Source organism: Canis lupus, chromosome 5 (assembly GCF_048164855.1).
Source record: "Canis lupus baileyi chromosome 5, mCanLup2.hap1, whole genome shotgun sequence".
NCBI classification, from domain to species: Eukaryota; Metazoa; Chordata; class Mammalia; order Carnivora; family Canidae; genus Canis; species Canis lupus.
Window position 1 is genome coordinate 59459425 of NC_132842.1, and position 19402 is coordinate 59478826.

Genomic DNA, 19402 nt, shown 5'->3' on the forward strand with positions numbered 1-19402 from the left:
TGCAGCGGTGCCACAAAGACTCAACATTCCAGTGGAAAGAAGGAGAGAAAATAAATGAGGGAAGTGGCCAAGGTGGGTGGGGTGGGGGTGATCTCCGGCTATAAAGAAGGGAAGGAGAAAAAGTATCCAAGTTTCACTGAAATTTGTGAAACATGAGGCATAAGCGGCAAATGAAAAGTATGTTTATTTACCGGAAAGTCATGAGGAGCAGGAGCAGACTGGGGTGCAGGGAGGTGGTGTGGCAGTGCGGTTGGATGCCCGAGGGGGTGGTCATTTGCTGGGAGTAGGGAGCCTGGTGTCCAGGCTGTGGGGAAGGTTTCTTGCTCTGGTAGCTTTGGCAGAGGCCCCATGAGGGGCATCAAACAAAGACTTTCAGGAACTCCACCAGGCGGGGGTCCTTGTGGAGCTTTTCCTCCAGAGCCAGGTATTTCAGCGGGGCCTGCTCCTTGTGCCTGAGATCAGAGGGAGGAACGGGAGATGGTGAGGGCCCACAAAGCTCTGCCCCAGCCTCCCGAGGGTCCTCTCCAGCTCCCCCGCCACTCACCGGTTGAGCCGCTGCTCCAAGATGCGGATGCGGAACATGGCCTGAGAGCAGTAACTCAGGTACCAGTCTTCGTCCTCGGCCGTCAGGGTCACCTGGTTCTCCTGGTACCACTGCTGCTTCTTCTGCAGCTCCTGGGTCTCCTGCAGGTGCAGGGAGGAGAGAGCAGGGGGGTGGATTAGGGCTGACTCTCAGCCTCATGAGGGCTGGCCCTGCCGCCACCACCCACAGAAGGCAGAGGCGGGGTCCGCAAAATGTCTTGCGTGGGAGTCAGCGGGGACTTTTATAGAGGGATGCCCTGTCCATGAGGAGCAGGGCTCACTGCCAAGACAGACTTGTGAACAAGTTTCCAACATTTTCAGAGCGTGTCAGAAAATGAAGGGCATCGTATACCCCTGGCACACACCATAGAGCATGTCGTGAAGATTAAATGGTGTAATGCATGGAAACTACATGGTATGTAGTGGGAAGAAACGAGACAAGGACTAGGAGTGGTATAATGCACCCCTCTTACATCCACACATCCACCCCATCCACCCCTCCATCCACCCTTCCACCCAATAAACAAGAACGAGGAAGGACAACTCAGTCTTTTGGAAACTCCAAGCACTGATAGACTCTTTCCCTCACTGGTCCCTCACAATTGTATCAGAGATGGTGAGCTGATAGCCCCAGGTCCGTTTTCTGGATGTGGACACCGAGGTTCCCTCCCCTGCCCGGACTCTGGCCACACCTTCTCAAAACGGGCTTGGATGAGGTTGGCCTTGTCGATGAGGCGCTGCTTGAAGTCACTGAGGCACTCTTCCTTGACACACATGGCTTGCCAGCGTGTCAGCTTGTTTCCCGGCGGGAGCTGGGCCAGGAATGGGGCCAGGTAGTCCAGCTGGGCTTCCACCTGCCGCAGGTGCTCCTCATGCATCACGCGCTCCTGTGGGCAGTGTTGGCGGGGCGGGGGGGGGGGGGTCAGCTGGGTCACCTCATCCAGGTGCCTGGCACCTCTGTGACTGAGACATCTGAGAGGAACTATGTGCTGTCCCTCATAGCCAACTCCGTCAAACATGAATTCAGGCAGCTAATGCTCAGCAGATGCTTGCTCAATAAATGGTAATAAATGGTGGTTAGAGTAATGTTAAGTTGAAAACTGCTGGTAACTCCCTTCCTTTCTTACCCAGGGCCTTATGGCCTATATCGGCAGATAGGGGGCCAGTGAGGCTGGGGATGTGGGGGTCAACATCCATTCCTGGGATCTGAAACCCATCTGTCCCTGGGATCTGAAACCCATCCGTCCCTGGGATCTGATGCCCTGTTCTGCCTCACCAACCCCTAACTATTTTTAGAAGCCCTCACTTGGTTGATGTAGGGGATTCAAAAGCTGCCTTGAAACCCCAGCTGGGCCTTGTAGCCTGAGGGTGTAACCCAAATGTCCTGAGCTTTTGTGGCCAGAGGTGGCTCACTGGGGCTGCAGGCCCAGGTCCTGACCTTGGGGAGAGCCCTGAGTGGAGGTGGGTACATGATTTTCCTTCTTTCCCCATGCAGTAGAGGCCTCTACAGCTTGGCCATAGCCCCTGGAGGTGGGGGGAGACCTGGTCTGGATCCTGCATGCTCTTTGGAGTTCATCCTAGAAATGGGCAGCTCCGCAGCAAGGATGACCGCAATGATGTCAATAATGTCATCCCCTATAAAGAGCCTCCGGCAGCCTCCCTAATCATCCTCACCACCTTGGAGGCCTGGTTGTTGTTGGTGGTGGGGGTGTACAGGAAACGCCAGGGCCTGGGCCAGGGAACAAGGCTCACCATGGCCTCCCGATACTCTTTGCTCTTCTCGTTGCGCTTGGTGTCATAGATGGAGATGGCCAGTGTGTGCGCGTCGTCCTCCTCCTCTTGAAGCTTCAGGATCTCCAGCACCTGAATTGGGAAGTAGGGGAGGGCAAGGTTAAGACACTCTCCACTCCTGCCACCTCCTACCTGCCCACGCTCCGATGGGACCACCTCTAGCTCCGACTCCCAGGCCTGATGTCTGGACAACTTCTCCTCATTCCTCAGCTTCATCATGGCCTCGTACTGGTACAGAAGCTTCTTGGTGTGCTCCATGGGCTCCACCTGGGACGACAACAAGCACAGTGACAAGGAGAGGCAGCAGCGGCTAAGGTGGTGGGCAGACTCTGGAGCCAGACTGCTCGGGTTCAAATCTTCCCCCACCATTTTCTAGCTGTGTGACCATAAGCAACTGGCTTAACCTCTCTGAACCTCAGTCTCTTCATCTATAAAAACACAGATAATAAAAGAAGACGAGCTGGAGGCTCAGACTAAGGAATGTGCCAGGAGGGTGAGGATTTCAACGACGGAAGCCGGCTCTGTAGAGGTGGTGGGACCTTCTCCCACTCCAGTGTTGGCCCCAGGGTCTGGGGTCGGCTCTCTCCAGGACTGGGGGGAAGGGTCAGTAAGGACAAGTCTTGGCCTGTTGGGTTGTCTTTCTTGGTGGGAAAGGGGGAAGATTTTCAGAGGAGCGGCAGTGACAAGGGTCCCCAGATGGGAGCTCCTGAGTTTCCCAAGGGGCGGAGATAAAGTTCCCAGCTGGGAGCCATGAGTTAGGGTGCGGGCGACCCAGAGGGAACCACCGCGGCGCCCCAGGCCCACCTCAAAGCTGATACACATGTCGGGCGTCATGATGATCTTGTTGCCCTTGCTGTCCACCTCCGTGCGCCGCAGGAACTCGCGCTTGGAGGCCGTGATGTGGTCGTCCCGGCAGTGGTAGCGCAGCTGGATGCGCTCCTCCTGGATCAGAAATGTGCGCTCGGCCACGTCCTCGTCCGCAGGCTTCTCGGGGTTGCGGGAGAACCGCTCTGTGATTTTCTGGTGGGAAGGGGATTTCTGCGCGTGCCGCCGGGGGCAGAAGTACAGGACGCTCAGGGACCCCGGGCTCTGGGGTCTTGGGGGACCTTCCGTGGAGCAGCCCTTCCTGCCGCCGATGGCTCCCCAGGGCCCCGTGGGTCCTCAGCCGGGCCACCTCAGCCCTGATGCTGCGGCATTTGTTCTCTTCCCGCACAGGGTTCTATTTGCTCACCTCCAGAGATAGGGAGCTCACCACCTCGCCAGGCGCCCTGCTTTATCACTACACATCCCTTCCTGCTGGGAAGAGCTCCTTGGGTAGACAGCCATTAGCCACAGCTGCCAGGTCATTTGCAGGGATGTGGAGGGAAAAGGGCCGATTCAATGTGAGGTGAGCGATACAGGGGTCCTACCTTCGCTCACACACACATCTCAAATAGGTTAGAAAAGACTCCCAAGAACCAAGCCTATGGACACTGGCACAGTAGTATCTGAGAGCCACCGTTCTAGTGTGCACGTATGGCACAGTGGCAGGGGGCACAATCTCTCCCGCTTTATAACCAGGAGGTGCCCCCTCCTGAAGGTGTGGCTCCAGCGCTGCCGCAGAGAGCGGGCGCCCTGTGCCTGCCCCAACGACAGCTCACCACCACTGGCCGCGGGTTTGACTCTGCGCTGTTCAGAGCCAACTTCTTCACCCTGGGCCCAAAATCCACATGGCGGTAGGAGAGGAAGTCAGACCGTCCTCGGTAGTGCTCCGTCATCGAGCTGGGCGTCTCCTCCCGCTTTACCAGGCCGTCCACACGGGCTGTCTCGTAGAACTCCATGACCCGGTCCATCTCGGGTTGCATAGACACGTACGAGTGCGCTGTGGTGGGAGGCGGGGGCCGGGAAGGCAGCGGGGTGAGACCAGGAGCGCTGGCCCCTGGCTTGAGAACCCGGGCCCGGGCCCCAGGGAGAAGGCATGTCCATGGATGCTCGCGGATGAGCAGGACTTATGGAACCAATGCCCCACTGCTGGGTGTTCAGGTTGTTTCTCACCTTTTTGTCATTAGAAACAACACCAGGGTGAACATTCTTTAGTTCTTGCCCAGTATTTGCTCAGGACAAATTCTCAGAGGTAGCACAGCTGGTCGAAAAGCGTATGTATTTTAAAGCTATTATTATTTTGCCCAACTACTTTCTCGAAAAGTTGAGCCAGTTTGCTGTCCTATGAGCAGTGACAGGGAGCAACTCTCTGCTGCTTTGCTTATACACTGGTAGGACCATTTTGTCATCTTCGCAACATGAGGTTTGTAAAACGGCTCCTTCCTTCCTTCCTTCCTTCCTTCCTTCCTTCCTTCCTTCCTTCCTTCCTTCCTTCCTTCCTTCCTTCCTTCCTTTTTCTTTCATTTCAGCCATCAAGTGAGTTTGATCATTTTTAAAGGATATATAATGACACTAGGCTTTTCTTCTCTGTGTCCTTGGTTAGGGCTGTTGATTCTTTCAAGACACATCCTTCCCTCACTTCCCTGCCTCTTGGGCTCATGACCACACCCCTGCCCTCCGCATCGCCCTTGTGGGGGCATTTGTTAGTTTTGTTGCTCTGTGTCCTGACCCCTTAGAAAGGTGGCCTTCAGCATGTGCCTAGCCCTAAGCACAGAATGGGCATGTGGCCCTGGTTTTGACTTTCCTGGAGGGACATTTGTCACATCTTCTGCACTTCCCCTGGCCTCGTGCACATCTGGTTTGCTTAGGGAGGCAGGGGTGGGGGCTTATGTTGCTTGTCATACCCTGGGCTCCCACTGGGACCGACAGCGGGTTCCACTCACCACGCAGAGCCTGGGGATGGCCTGGCTTGAAGTAGTCGATATTCAGACCTGTGCTCTTGTTGATGTGTTTTAGCTCTAGCATATCCTCCCGGTTCTGGTACCACTCCTTTATCTCCAAAGTCTTGGTACCTGCAGGGCACGATCAGTACTTGCCACAGCCAGGCTGGCTCCCCCAGCCTCTGTCCCACCCTTCCCGGCACACAGGTCAGCGGGGGCCCACACGCACAACAAGTGCCTGGCAGGGACGTGCCCAAGGTCACATAGCCCACTGGGGAACCCAGCTCTCCTGCCCTCGCGGCCGGGGCTGCCCGCCTTACACTCCAAGTCCTCGTAGGTGGTGAGGCGGCACACGAGGCCATAGTTGTTGAGATATGGGGCCCACTTCTCCAGCTTGGCCCTCTTGTACTGGATCACCTTCTTCCCACTGGGGCAGCGGGTCTCGAACGCTGCAGACACAGAGTGGGCTGGGGTCCCGCCTCCCCAGATTGGGGCACTAGAGGGCCAACCCCACTCAGCCACTCATCTGGTCACTGTGCTAAACTCCTCCAGGCCCCAAGCCCACTCCAGGGAGACAGAGGGAAGTAGTCACCAGGGTAGCTCCTGCCCTGGAGGAGTTCTCAGCTTTGAGCCTGACCACGGGAGCTGTGCCCTACCACACCACTCACTCGCTGCTGGGCCTCTGCCTGTGCAGGTCTCTCTGCGGGAATCACCATCCCCTCCTGCCCTTACTGGGCTGGCTTCTGATCCCTTAAAACCCTGCTCAGACTCCTCCTCCTCTTGGAAGCCCTTCCTGCCCACCTTCTCCCAGTCCCCAAGCGGGCAGCTGGGCTGGGAACTCCTCCCCTGGTTCCCATGATGCCCTCTCTAGCCCTTCCCACTGTTGGAATACCCTATGCCCTCCGTGTGGGTCTAGGCCTCCCAGACAGGAACCTCAACAGCCAGTAGATGTTGGCGTGGCTCACAAGTGGCCCTTCCCTGCTGCTTTCTCTGCCTACTCCTCCCTGGGGAGCTGCTCCTCCCTGGTCCTGATGCCTCTGCTCCCCTCTGCCATCTGGGTACTATGCTGTTTGGCCTCCTCCTGGCAGGGGGGTGGGGGAGGGCAACAACCACGTCCTGGTCCTCCGTCCTTTATTTTTTTATTATTTATTTTTAAAAATATTTTATTTATTTATTCATGAGAGACACAGACTGAGAGAGAGAGAGAGAGAGAGAGAGAGGCAGAGACACAGGCAGAGGGAGAAGCAGACTCCATGCAGGGAACCTGATGTGGGACTTGATCCCGGGACTCCAGGATCACACCCTGGACCGAAGGCAGGTGCCAAACCGCTGAGCCACCCAGGGATCCCTCTCCTCCGTCCTTTATTATCCACACTCCATCACCTAGCACAGGTTAACCTGGCACCCCTCCCTTCCTCCCCCGTACACCAGACTGGTGTCAGGCCCCCAGCCACAGAGCTGAGTGCATGTGGCGGGAAGTAGATAGAACAGAGACACTGTTCAGAGCAGGGTGCATCAGGGCACAGCAGAAGGCAGGAGAGGTGGAAATGAGGGGCTGGGGCAGCCTTCACTGGCTCCCCCACTAACTGGTCCTGGGGAGGCAAGGAACACAAATGTGCATGTACCTTCTGGGGAGATCTCAATCTGCTCCACCCATGAGGGTGGCATGTCGAAACTCTTATCCTCATCCTCCTTGCCCTGTTGGGAGAGGTGGGGAGGGGGCAGGCTCTGGTCAGGGCTGGGCCTTGGAGCGGAAGCTAGAGGCAGAGCCTCTGTCTTGCCCCCCCCAGGGCCAAGCCACAGTGGCTGCTAGCTCCCCCAGGGGTGCCAAAGGTCAGGGGCAGTTCTGACCTGGCATGACCCCAGGTAAAGAAGAAAAGGAGGCAGCTCAGGAGCCCCTTGACCCACCTGACCAGGATGGTCAACACCTGGTCGGTCGGCATGGGCACCAGGCACAGCCAGATCCTTCCTAAGAGAGGGGCATCTGGAGTCGGGTGGCCCTCCAGCCCACATCAGCTAGGGGTCCTGGGCAAGTAAGTCCCTCAACTGCTCTGAGCCTGCATCCTGTTACCTGGACTCCATGGGAGGATTACATGTAGAATGTATATGAACCACTTGAGACACTGCCTCGCTACTGTCTTACTCTGCCTTTTTGAGCCTTAGATTCCTCATCTGTAAAATAAGGCCTGGTTTACACAAATGGTCCTCAAGCTAGGTAACTACAGAAAGATTTTCCTCCATTTAAAACTGCCCCCAAACACTGGTCACACCTGGTCCCTCGTCATCTTATCTGTCCACGTCTGGAGGCCAGCAGGGGGCGCCTGTGCCCCGAGACATACTGCCAGGGAGGCTGATCTCCAGAGATGACGCCATGCCAAGCTCCTCCTAACACTGGTCTAATTTTACCCCCAAGCAGTCCAAAGGAGGTAGAACAGAGTCACTGTTCAGATCCCAGCCTTGGGAGCCAGACAGTCAGATCTCAGGTTCAAGCCCCAGCTCTGCCACTCACTGGCCATTGACATTTGGGTAAATCACTTTCCCCCACCTCCGTGTCAGTCTTCCCATCTGTAAAACGGGATGATGATAATCATAAATGATAATACTAACACCGGCCTCACCAGGTGGTTGTAAAGACTTGGACAAGTTAGTTAATTCAGGTTAAGCACCTGCTAATTCAAGCTAAGTGCCTGCTGGCACTTAGGGCCATGGCAGTGTTACTGAGTGTAATGGGCTGAATTGTGTCTCCCTAATCATGTCCTAACCCCCCAGGACCTCAGAAGGTGACTATATTTGGAGACAGAATCTTTCAAGAGGTAGTTAAGTTAAAGTGAGGACACTAGGGTGGGCCATAATCCAGTGTGACTGGTGTCCTTGCTTGAGGAGTAGATTAAGACACGTGTACAGAAGGACCACGTGAGGACACATGCCGAGGAGAGGGGCCTCAGAAGAAGCCAACATGCTGACACCTGGATCTTGGACCTCCAGCTTTCAGAACTGGGAGAAAATTAACTTCTTTGGTTTAAGCCCCTTGGTGGGTGGTACTTGTTATGGCAGCTCTAGCCACCTGCTACCCCTAGTACTATTACTGTGGCTGTAACTGATCCCATTCCCCCACCCTCATTTTACATACAGATGATGAGACTGAAACTCTCCATAATTGGGAAGTTTGCCCAGAGTGTCTCAGCCAAGAGTTAAGGACTTTAGGTGCCTGACCCCCCATAGGCCCTCACAGAGGACATGGGAGAAGGGAAGCTGATGCCATGGGGAAGGCCCCTGGCCAATGGAGGGCTGATATGACAGATAAGAAGGGCCTGGAAGCACGTGAGGGGGATCATAGTGGCTATGCAGGAAGGCCTGCAAATGAGGTCAGAGTCTTGTCACCCCTACTGCAGGGGACATGGCTCTTTATAGAAACAGGGCAACCGCTGACCAGGGTGGACTGTATGTGGGACAGGGGACCCAGATGCAGGTCCCAGCCCTTCCCTACCCCACTGGGGGGTCCTGGGTAGGTCAGCGAACCTGTCTGGGTCTTAGTTTGCCCATCTGTAAAATGAGAGCATGGTCCAGGCCCCTCTGCTTTGGAGAACCTATAATTGGTCTATCTGGCCCATCTCCCCCTACCCTAACCCCACTCAATTCACATGCACAAGGTGGGGACGTTGGTCAGGTTGGCCTGAGGCAAGACAGGGTATAAACCCCCCATCCCACCACCCAGCCCCACACTGCTAAGACCCACCAGGTTCTCCACATCGTCATTGTCATTCATCCCATCATCCTCTTCCTCAGTCAAGGACAGGTGAGATTTATCAGTCCCCAAGAGCAGGTACTCCCACCTCACAGGGTCTCCCAGGTCAAAGATCAAGTCCTGATAGGGGAAGGATGAGCTGAGCACATTCCACAGCCAGCGCAACCCCCTCCTGTTCCACAGGGTGGTGGGGAACAGCTGTACCAGTGTAGAGGAGAGGCCTGGCCAGGGTCTCAGAGGGGCAGAAGGTCAGCTCCAGGCAGCCTATGAGAGTCTACACCCCTCCTCCTCATTTCAACAGGGAAACTGAGGCCCACCCCATTGTCCAGTCTCCCTGTGAAAAAATCCTGCTATTGGCCCTGTGAGATTTGGGACTCCCTGGCCTGGGCCCAGCCTGGATGTGAGGTTATCCTGCACTGACAGGGGAGCGTCCCAGGCAGGGTTTGGAGCAGAGGCAAGCCAGAGGATTTTATGGGAGAGGGAGATGGTGGGTTTGAGAAAGGGCTATCGTATGGTTTTTACTCATGCCAGGGAGAGGGAACAAGGCAGGCCAGCGTGGAATTTCACAGAGGAGCAGAGGAGGCAGATGGGAATTTCTTCTCTGTGGAGTGGGGCTCCACCTTCTTTTCATCCAGCCTACCTGAGCTCAGGTGTTCAGCTCAATGAATTTCCATAAACCCAGATCAAGAAATAAAACATTGCCCACACTCCAGAAAGTCCTCTTTGTGTCCAGTTATGACCCTCTCCGAAATGTGCACATGTATTTTTAATGTATATAATGGTACTGAGTTTAATATATGTATGTACACACACACTGACACACATCACATATGTGTACATACATATATAAATATATGGGAATTCACTGAACTGTACACTTAGGATGAGTACACTTTTCTGTCTGTATGTTGCACTTCAATACATTGCTTTTAAAAAATCATTCCTACAAATTAACAATCCACATTTTGTCAGGATACACACATCAAAAGAGAGAAAGTAATCATATTAAAATGGATATTTGTGGACAAAGGAGTGGGCTATGGGGACTCAGCAATGGGAAAAGTCTGGAGCTCTGTGGCAGCCAGCTCGCCCCACAGGGCATCCCCCTCCCCAGCCCCAACTGTGCCCATCACACCCACCCCACCCTGGGCCCAGCACCTTGCAGCCGTTCCAACAGTCCTGCATATTGATCCAGTAGTTCTTATGGTTCCAGAGGCTCTCAATGCCTAGGAAGTGGTCATCCTGGGTGCTGTAGCTGCGTGCCGTGAATGGGTCAATGAAAAAGCTCTCAGGTACCTCACGCTTCCCTGACAGCACCACGACCCAGGAGTGCACCCTTAGGCCATGCAGAGGGTCGATGTTTGCTTTCTCCACCTCCTGCACAGGAAAGCTGGGTGACGATGGGCCAATGGGTGGGAAAGGGGGTGTCAGGGGCCCAAACATCTCTCCAGAGCTGGGGAACCAGCGAGAGAGCTGAGTTCTGGTCCAGAGTACAGCTTTGGGTAGCTGCATGACCTTGAGGACATCACCCCACTTCTGAGCCTGTTTTCTGATCAGTAAAATGGGAGAATCTGAGTTTATCTGTAGTTAAAAAACCGAGCCCTTTGGAGCCCTAGAATATCTGGGATTTACTGGCTTTTCTGTATTGTGATTCTGGATGAGATTTCATCCAAAGAAAGGTAAGGGTGTGTCTCCCTTGTCTGCTTCCCTCTGGAAGAAGGGTGACTGTGTCATGTTTACTGGTACATCTACAGAGCCTGGACCAGAGGAGATGCTCAGTAAATACTACATGGAAGGAAAGGAAGGGGAGGGAGGGAGGAAAACTGTGGGAGGGAGGGAGGGAGGGGGGAGATGAGAGTATGGATAGATGGAAGGAGAACTGGGAGGATGGATGGGACGATGGAGCTGGGAGGATGCAGAGCTGGAAGGATGGGAGGGGAGTGTATGCGGAATGGATGGGAGGATGGAGAGCTGAGAGGAGGGATGGGAGGATGGAGAGCTGGGAGGATGGGGAGTTTGTGCAAGTAGATCTTTAGGGAAAGAGTCTGGAACCAGGAGAACATCAGAGCCAGCGTAGAATGAACGGGTGGCCTCAGGCAGCAGAGCTCTCGACATTAGGAATCCACCACAGAAGCTGGCTGACCACCAGTAAGAGGTCCCCACGAGGCTGGGCAGAGGTGGGGGATGGCAGGGTGTGGCGGAGGGGACGTGGACCGGGGTCGTGAACACATCCCCTCCCAGACCTGTCAGTTGTCAGTTGCTAGCAGCCTCTCCTGGAGAACTGAGTGGGGGCTGAGGGTGCGGACCCACCAGGAGCCGTGCTTCCTCCTCCCTCCGCTGCTTCTCCTCCTGCCCTTTCATCTCCTCCTGCTTCTTCATCTCCTGCTCCTGCTCGAACCTGCTGCTCAGGTCCCTGGGCGGTTTAATGGCGTACTTCTTAGATGGTACCTTTTCTTCCTCCTGAACCATCTGTCACCCAACGAGAGAAGAAGGATCAGCGGCCCTGCATCGCTCACCACTCAGACCAGGAGGTCACATCTGCTCCTGGAGGTACCCACCCCTCCTCACCTCGGGCTCTCAGGCCCCGGAGCAGGAGGCTCCCGCTTCCCTGACTTCAGGGCCTTCAGTAGAATGGGATGGAAATAGTACAAGACTTCTGCCCAGGGCTTGTTCTCGGAACCAAAGACAGGCAACCACCCCCGAGGGGTGCCAGGCACAGCAGAGGTCCGGAGATGTGATCTTCCCCACTCCGTTCCCCATGGCCCTGACTGCCTACCATCTGGATCTGACCGAGATCAGGTGCGTCGTCGGGAGCTGGATTGCCCAGCCTCTGTCATTGGAGGGTTTCACATGCTGACTTAGAGTTTGCTAGGCTAGGAGGGAGAAGAAAGCCTGTGTGTGCATGCATGTGTGAAAGAATGTGTGCTAGGAGGCAAGAAAAGTGTCCAGGACAGAACACCGCAGAGGCTGCAGATGTCACGGGGGCAGCTTGGAGTCAGCCAGGTGGGGCCTCAGCCCCCGAGGTTCCATTTACCAGCCGCGTGGCTTTGTACACATTGCCCCATCTCACTGTTCATCTCTATATACTCGTCTGTAAAATAGGAGTGAAAATACCCACCACACAGCACTATTGTGAGCAGTAACTGAGTCAATGGACATGAAAGTAGTATATAAACCTGAAAATTCTCTTCCTCTGGTGCCTATTATATCATTTTAACTATTAGGATTTGGGCTGAGGTAAGAGCCCCATGTGTGAGCTCACAGGATGGTGGAGCCAAAAGCAATGAGGCTTTTGTTTCATATTTCTGGGGAAGGCGGGCCTGAGTGAGCAAGACTCCCACCTGGTGCCTTCCACCTCTCAAGCACCTGTCTCACAGGTGTGACACAGGTGCATGGGCATCAGGACGCCCCAGGCCCCTGGATCACCTGCCCTGGGCTGTGGACACCCACAGGAGCTTGACTCTAATCAGAGTCCAGTTCACCAACAGCATTGTCTGTCTGCACTGTGGCTATTTCCAAAATGCAAAAAGATACTTTTTGATTCCTAAAATTACGTTTATTTAAGAAAGTTTCTTGGGGCCCTGGGTGGCTCAGTGGATGAACATCTGCCTTTGGCTCAGGTTGTGATCCTGGGGTCCTGGCATCAAATCCCTCTGCCTATGTCTCTGCCTCTCTCTGTCTCTCATGAATAAATAAATAAAATATTAAAAAATAATATTTATTTATTCATGAGAGTCACAGAGACAGAGAGAGAGGCAGAGACACCGGCAGAGGGAGAAGCAGTCTCCATGCAGAGAGTCTGACGTGGGACTCGATCCCAGGTCTCCGGGATCACGCCCTGGGCTGAAGGCGATGCTAAACCACTCAGTCACCCCTAAATATTATTTTTTAAAAGGAGTGTTTCTTATGTCCACAGCAGCCTCTAGCCATTTGGGGCCAGTCAACTGGTAGAAAAACACACCCACCACCTGCCAGAGGAGAGGGTTGGTAACAATTCTTTGCTGTTAAAAAGAGGCCATTTGAGGGACACCTGGATGGCTCAGTTAAGCGTCTGACTCTTGGTTTCAGCTCAGGTCATGATCTCAGAGTCCTGAGTTGGAGCCCTGCATCATCAGGCTTTGTGCTCAGCGGGAGGTCTGCTTCTCTCTCTCCCTCTGCCCCTCCTCTCTCTCTCTCTAATAAATAAAATCTTTTCCTTTTTTAAAAGAGGAGTGTCTTTTGTATTGGAGGGTGGAGGGGAAAAAACAGCAAACAAACTGTCCATTTGTTTTTTCCTTAACTAGAAAGCGGTCAGGTGGATTTTTATCAAATGCGTAGGGTAAATCTGGAGGAGACTAAGAAACCATGCAGCGGTCACAAAACTCAGCCCATGGGGAACAGTAGCTGAAAGTGAGTTACAACAGGGAAAGAGGAGAGTGGGTTGGAGAACTGGGCTGTGTGTGCCTAGATGCCGGGGACAGACCCACAGTGGCTGGAATGAAGGACAGGGCAGCTGGCAGCTGCTCAGGGGTGGCCGGCAGGGCCGGGAGCCACGGGGACGCACTGCGTTAAGGAGGGTGCATCTTGCAGGATGCCTGTGGCAGCCCAAGCTGCACCTACCTCCTTGTGCTTCATGGTGAGCGGACACACGTGCCGAGTCAGGTCCATGTGGCATATGTCCTGCGAGCCGTAGCCGTTGATGCAGTAGGCGTCATAGCCAGCGCCGATGAGCATGGAGCAGAGCAGCGTGCTGAAGTCAAAGCAGTTCCCCTTCTGGTGCTTGAGCACCGTGGTGGAGGAGTATAGGTGCGAGGGCTGGCCACAGAGGGTTGGTCAGCACTGCCGGCACCGCAGCCCCCGACCTGTCCCCCCACTGGCCAGCGGCTGGGCACTAGGGCTAAGGCGCAGGCTGGATCCCCACCCCCGACCTGGGCTCCCCCACTTTGTCAGGTTAGGGAGCCTGCTAAGAATGGGATGGGACCACGGCCCATGTATATAAAGTACAATCCACATTTGCCTATAATTTTAAGTGGCTGTGGACTTCCTGATGGGAAAGACCCCTGGACTATGGAAGCTTCTGGTCTAATGCTCTCTGATTGGTCATTTAATGGTTTTCTTCCAAAGTTCTCACCTTCTCTTCTGATCTTTCCTTCTCTTCCCTTCCTTAGTTCTCCACTGTGTACCTATCCCTTTCTCCCTCGTTCCCTCCATTCTCAGTTGGGAAACAAATTGAACTGAACAGAAGCCCAAAGATGGGGCCGGGGGTCACAGGCAGCGGGGCCCTCCCCCCCTCTCCTTTCCCCATCTCTCATGTCTTGAAAGGAACACTCTGAAGGCAGAAGGAGGCAAAGGAGACAAAGAGGTGGAGCCAGGAGACCAGCCTTGCTGTGTGACCTCAGGCCAGTGGCCATCCTCTCTGAGCCCATTTCCCCACCCCCACTCCCATCCCCTGGGTGGGGTGGTCTCTGAGGGACTCAGATCAGATAGACTATGGGCCGTGGCCTGAACCTCCCTGAGTCTCCTGCTCCCTGGCTTCCCATCCTCAGCCTCATGGGCCAAAGGTTGCAGCCTGGGGTGGCACTTACTGGCTTGAGGGGGTCAGGCAGGGGCACCATGGAGAGGAAGTCTGATACAAACTGGGCACAGCTGTCCCAGTTGTAGAGCTCAGGGTAGGGCATCAGCGTGGGCCGGATGGTTGTGCTCACAAACTTCTGCAAGGGGAGAGACCACAGGCTCCAAGAAGGACTTCCACCAGGGGAGGCCAGCCCTTCCCCAAAGCCAAGGCCCTGTGTGGGGCGCTGGTTATCCGTGGCCCCTTAGATGGGCATGGGTCTCCAGGTCACCACAGGTCCCTGGGGTGAGTCACATGGAGCCTGCTGGGGCATGCTGGCATTTGAGTTTATGCTGTGCCCAGATACAAGCTCTGACCCACAGGCTTTGGCTCACCTCCCTCTGCCCTCTGCCCTCCAGCCTCTGTCCTACCCTCTACCACCCGGCCTTACGGGCACTTCGCACTCGTTCAGTGGGTGCAGGAAGAGGGGCACGCGGTCTGGGCACAGGTGGCTGTACTGACGAGAGAAGTTGTCTGCCACTTGCAGCAGGTGTTCCTCCTTGAGTGTGTTGCTTTGGTAGGAGAGGGGTAGCTTGGAGATGTCGATTGAGTCCTTCGTGAAGGTCCTGTGCCCACAAGACAGGTGGCCCCCTGGCACCTGGGCTGGCACCCTGGCTGGCGCTAGCCCTTCCTCGTGTAATCCTCACAACTGCCCAGAGGGGTATCATTATTATCATGTGCACTTTTAAACAGAGAAGGGAACTGAGGCACAGAGAGGCCGAGTGACTTGCCCCGGGTCACACAGCTCACGAGGGGCAGAGAGGGGACCTGGACGAGGCGGATGGAAAGCAGAGCCCTCACTCGTATCTGCTTCCCTCTGCGTCGGCTCCCACCTCCCAACCCTGGAGCCGCTGTTTCTGTCTGGCCCGAAGCCCCGACCCCGACACGCACAAGGGCTGCTCCGGGACGACGATCTCAATCTCCGACAGCTTCTTCTCCAGGTCTCGGAGCATCTCCTGCGTCATGGGGGCTTCCTCCCTCCGCGCGTCCAGGGGCCTCAGCAGCTTCTCGCCCCGCTCGGCCGCCTCTGCCCGCTCCGTGGCCGCCTCCTCCTCCACTTTCTCCTTCAGGACCTCCATCCCCGGCGGCCTCTGGCTGTCCTGAGCCCGAGTCTCTGTGGGAGGGGTGAACGCACCAAGGGTGGCCCACTTCAGTCACCAGGGTGGCCTGCGTCTCCGGGAGGGGTTGGGGGCGGGAAGCGAGCCCCCCTCAACTTCCCCTCCATCAGGGAGAAAGAAAGTCTTACTTGGTGCCAGCACGTCTGTGACACTTTTCCACCGTTTGCGGATCTCCCTATAAGACAGAGACAGAGCAGGTCGCAGCGTGGAAGCTATTGTCAGGGCTGAGCAGGTGGCCCAAAGTTACTAATGCAGTTTTATTTATTTTACTTATTCAACAGTAGCTTCTCTTCATGGCAAGTGATGCTAATGCCATAGGGATTAGAGAAAAGAGGAAGGAAAGAAAGGTAACATCACCAGGCTTGGAGCCGAGGCACAGAGAAAGGCATGGGCAGGCTGCCACCAGGCACCTGGACAAGTATGTGGGGGGTCACATAGCCTGTGCTCTCTGGGTCAAGCCCTGTGTCAGCCCGCAGGACAGAGGTCGCAGAGAACTTATTGGTGTGGGGAGAAACCCCCACACATTTGGTGACCAGAGGTGGGGGGGGGGGCAAAGTGTCCCTTAGGAGAAGTAAAGGAGAAGCAGAGGAGATAGGGCACCGAATTGAGTTCTTCCCTTACAGACTCTGAGAGGTAGACGCTCCTTTGGTACCCACTTTGCAGATGAGAAAATTGAGACCTAGAGACATTAAGTGCAGTGGCTACAATACAGAGCTAATAAGTAGCAGTCTGGGGTTTGAGCCGTATATTTCTGGCTCTGGAAACCGTACACCTTAGGACCTACCAGGATCTATTTCCCGATAAAGTTGGGAAGCCCTAGAAGGGATGGGGCGGGGGTGGGGTGGGGTGGGGTGGGGGAGAGGTAAGTAAAGAAGGAAGTGGGGAGAAAGCCAAGGTGTCTGTGAGCAGCAGGGGGTTACAACTATGACAGGCACTGAGATGGGCCCCAAGCCCAAGGTCACAGAACACGAGAGGTGGAACTGAGCCAGAACCTGTTATACTAATTTCCCACACCAGGCTGCCCCTTCAGGTACAGCCTGGTTTAGGGAGGCCAGTCCCTGCCCAGAGGACCTCCCCACCCCACAGGCCCTTTTCTGCACCCCTCCCTGGCAGCAACCAGAAACCTACACACACACACACACACACACACACACACAGCTTCCCCAGAAAGATCAGGCCTGAAAGTCCCTCAGCAGAAAAAGCCCTCTTCCCATCACCACCCTACTTCTTACCCCACCACCAGCTACCTCAGGGCCTCTGCTCACTCCTCACCCCTCTGAGGACTGTCTGGGCCATCTGTTAGCCTGTCTCCATGGAAACAGCTTTCCAAGCAGAGTGCAGGGTCTGGGAGAGGAGGCTTCTGGGAAATGCAGTCTTCTGTTGCTGTCTAGATCTGGGCCCAGAAGACAATGTGTGGTAGGTCCCTCAGCAAGTGACAGGCTGGAGCCAGTTTGTGCCAACTTGCAAGAGCTGATTGTTAAAATTTCAGAAATGTTTGCAAGCCAGTTGACAAACAGCCACGATTGCACATTAAATTATAGAAACTTATAAATTTGGACACGTGGTTGGCTCAGTGGTTGAGCATCTGCCTTCAGCTCAGGTCATGATCCCGGGGTCCTGGAATTGAGTCCTGCATTGGGCTCCCCACAGGGAGCCTGCCTCTCCCTCTGCCTATATCTCTGCCTCTCTGTGTCTCTCATGAATAAATAAATTAAATCTTAAAAAAAAAACTTATAAATAGATTATATTAGAAGTGGAGGTAATTAAAACTCATTACTTTTTAATTATTTTACTACATTTCACCAGCATGTATATTCTTGAAGTTATTTCCTACTACTGTATCTGTATAACGGAAATGTTACATAATGATAAGCTACTCTGAATTTCTTCCCACCTTCTCTTCAGTGATGTCATGCCAATCGTTTAAAATTGGCAAATGTTGGGGTGTCTGGGTGGCTTGGTCAGTTAGGGGTCCGACTCTTGATCTCAGCTTGAGTCTTGATCCCAGGGTTGTGAGTTCAAGCCCTAGGTTGGACTCTACACCCAGTGTAGAGCCTACTTAAAAAAAAAAAAAAAAGAAAAGAAAAAAGAAATAAAATTGGCCAATGTTATACGCCAGGACTTTTCCCCCCAGTGAAGCATTTACCAGGCCACCACTGCCTCTACCGCATGCATGGTCTGTGTGGCCCTCATCAAGACAGATGGAAACCAGTGTGGGACCTGGTGTGTCCGCTTATCATGGTAGATAATACCCAACTACCTAAATGAGTCTTGGATTCCAGCCCAGGTTGGGCTTCTGATTTCATCTACGACTCACAAAACAGGGAAAACTCATCCAGAGCCCATGAAAATGGGCTGATTTCATCTACGACTCACAAAACAGGGAAAACTCATAGTGGCCCATGAAAATTAATTTTAATCTTTCAAATTCAGAAGAAAAAATGAATAGACTAATCACAAGTATATAATTATGAGTCCACCTGAATTATATTGGTCTTTGTACCAATGCAGTGAAAAAATATACTTTTACTTTTTTGTTATTGGAGGGAGGGGCCTTGAAAGTTGTAAAGCAGCCCTGTGGGGGAGTGGGGGGGTGGAACGTGTCGGCAGAAACACCATCCTGATAAGGTTGGACATTTGCTGCTCCTGGGGGAGACATAGCAATCACCTCAATTCTCAATAATAAATAATGATTTTAAATTCTGGTGGGAATATTACTCAGTCACGAGAAATAAAGCATGATGGATAAATAAAACCGAGGGAAAGGTCACGGGGCAGTGTGTCCTGCGATTACCTCTGGGGAAGTTGTTTGGGGTGATAGTGAGCAAGGAGCGGGGGAAAGGTAAACAGGTGGCATGTCAGACTGGTCTCACTTCTTTTGTGTATTTATTTATTCCCTTTTATCCCTATACCCAATTCCATTCTCTGACTGTCATAGACACCTATTCTGGGCCATTGTTTTTTTTCCAAAGTGAGCACCATTCTGCATGCTGTTGTTTTTAACTTGTGTACATATTGTGTTAATGCCTCCTCTGTTTCTTATATTTTCACTAAGAACTGTGTTTTCAGATCCATCCATATTGCAGTGTGTCCAAGATAGGGATCCACTCTATTCTCCCAGTGATGGGCCCCCCACCCCCTTTTCTACCAACTCCTTCTTTTCCACTACAGATAACGCCACACATATCATTGGCCGTGTCCCTTCTAGACCTGTAAGAGTGTTCTTCTGGGGCAAAAAAAAACAGGAGGAGGATTGCTAAATGAGCGGCAGCACCCTGTTTTCTCCAGGCCATGAAATGTATAATCTACCCAACTTCCACAATGCCTGAGCCTAGTACCCTCGCCCCTCCCCCAGCCAGCAGTTGACATTATCCAGCTTCCCATCCTACCCTTTGCCAGTTTCATACAGTGAGGTCCCACTGTCATCTTACCATGCAATGCTGTGATCACTGATGATTTTAAATGTGTCTTCATGGGCTAATTTGTTATGTTTAGATATTTCCTTCTCTAAAATGGCCTTTTAAAACCTCAGCCCATTTTTCTCTTTTAAGGAAGTATCCTTGTTTTGATCTGCAGGTTTCTAGATGTTGATCCCTGGTTTCAGGTATTGCAAACACCTTCCCCCGACCCTGTCCCATTCCCGCTAACATTGCCTGTGGTGCCTTCCATGGAACCAAAAACCTTAACTTTGATGTAACTAAACTTACCAGCTTTGGGTCTGTGCTTATGATTTTTTTTGTTTAAGAAGTCTTTCCTTGTCCTTAGCTCACAAATA

The 19402-nt window shown here is 53.6% G+C and overlaps 1 protein-coding gene across 4 annotated transcripts; it reads right to left on the reverse strand.

The window, feature by feature from the left end:
* Nucleotides 1-191: 191 nt before the first annotated feature.
* Nucleotides 192-16985, reverse strand: DRC7 (dynein regulatory complex subunit 7). 4 transcript variants are annotated; one of them, XM_072826943.1, is made up of 19 exons: nucleotides 16875-16985; nucleotides 15756-15802; nucleotides 15401-15623; nucleotides 14901-15075; nucleotides 14484-14609; nucleotides 13519-13677; nucleotides 11230-11388; nucleotides 10078-10296; nucleotides 8911-9039; nucleotides 6800-6872; nucleotides 5495-5623; nucleotides 5178-5306; nucleotides 4014-4234; nucleotides 3178-3393; nucleotides 2530-2640; nucleotides 2335-2445; nucleotides 1275-1469; nucleotides 545-684; nucleotides 192-452 (listed from the first exon to the last, which is right to left on the reverse strand). In XM_072826943.1, the coding sequence occupies exons 3-19, from the start codon at nucleotides 15586-15588 to the stop codon at nucleotides 359-361; spliced, it is 2574 nt and encodes an 857-aa protein (XP_072683044.1). In that variant the 5' UTR covers nucleotides 15589-15623; nucleotides 15756-15802; nucleotides 16875-16985; the 3' UTR covers nucleotides 192-358. The 4 variants fall into 4 exon arrangements, with proteins under 4 accessions (XP_072683044.1, XP_072683041.1, XP_072683042.1 ...); XM_072826940.1 differs by having other exon boundaries at nucleotides 13519-13713; XM_072826941.1 differs by having other exon boundaries at nucleotides 13519-13713; nucleotides 16860-16963.
* Nucleotides 16986-19402: the final 2417 nt, after the last annotated feature.

Bases quoted from the DNA above. Each gene is read 5' to 3' on its own strand.
- DRC7 (XM_072826940.1), bottom strand. From the start codon at position 15,588: ATGGAGGTCCTGAAGGAGAAAGTGGAGGAGGAGGCGGCCACGGAGCGG. The intron at 10,297-11,229 runs GTGGGTCCGCAC...TTTCCTGTGCAG, and splicing joins AGGAGGAAGCACGGCTCCTG to GAGGTGGAGAAAGCAAACAT. The intron at 453-544 runs GTGAGTGGCGGG...CTCTGATCTCAG, and splicing joins TTGGAGCAGCGGCTCAACCG to GCACAAGGAGCAGGCCCCGC.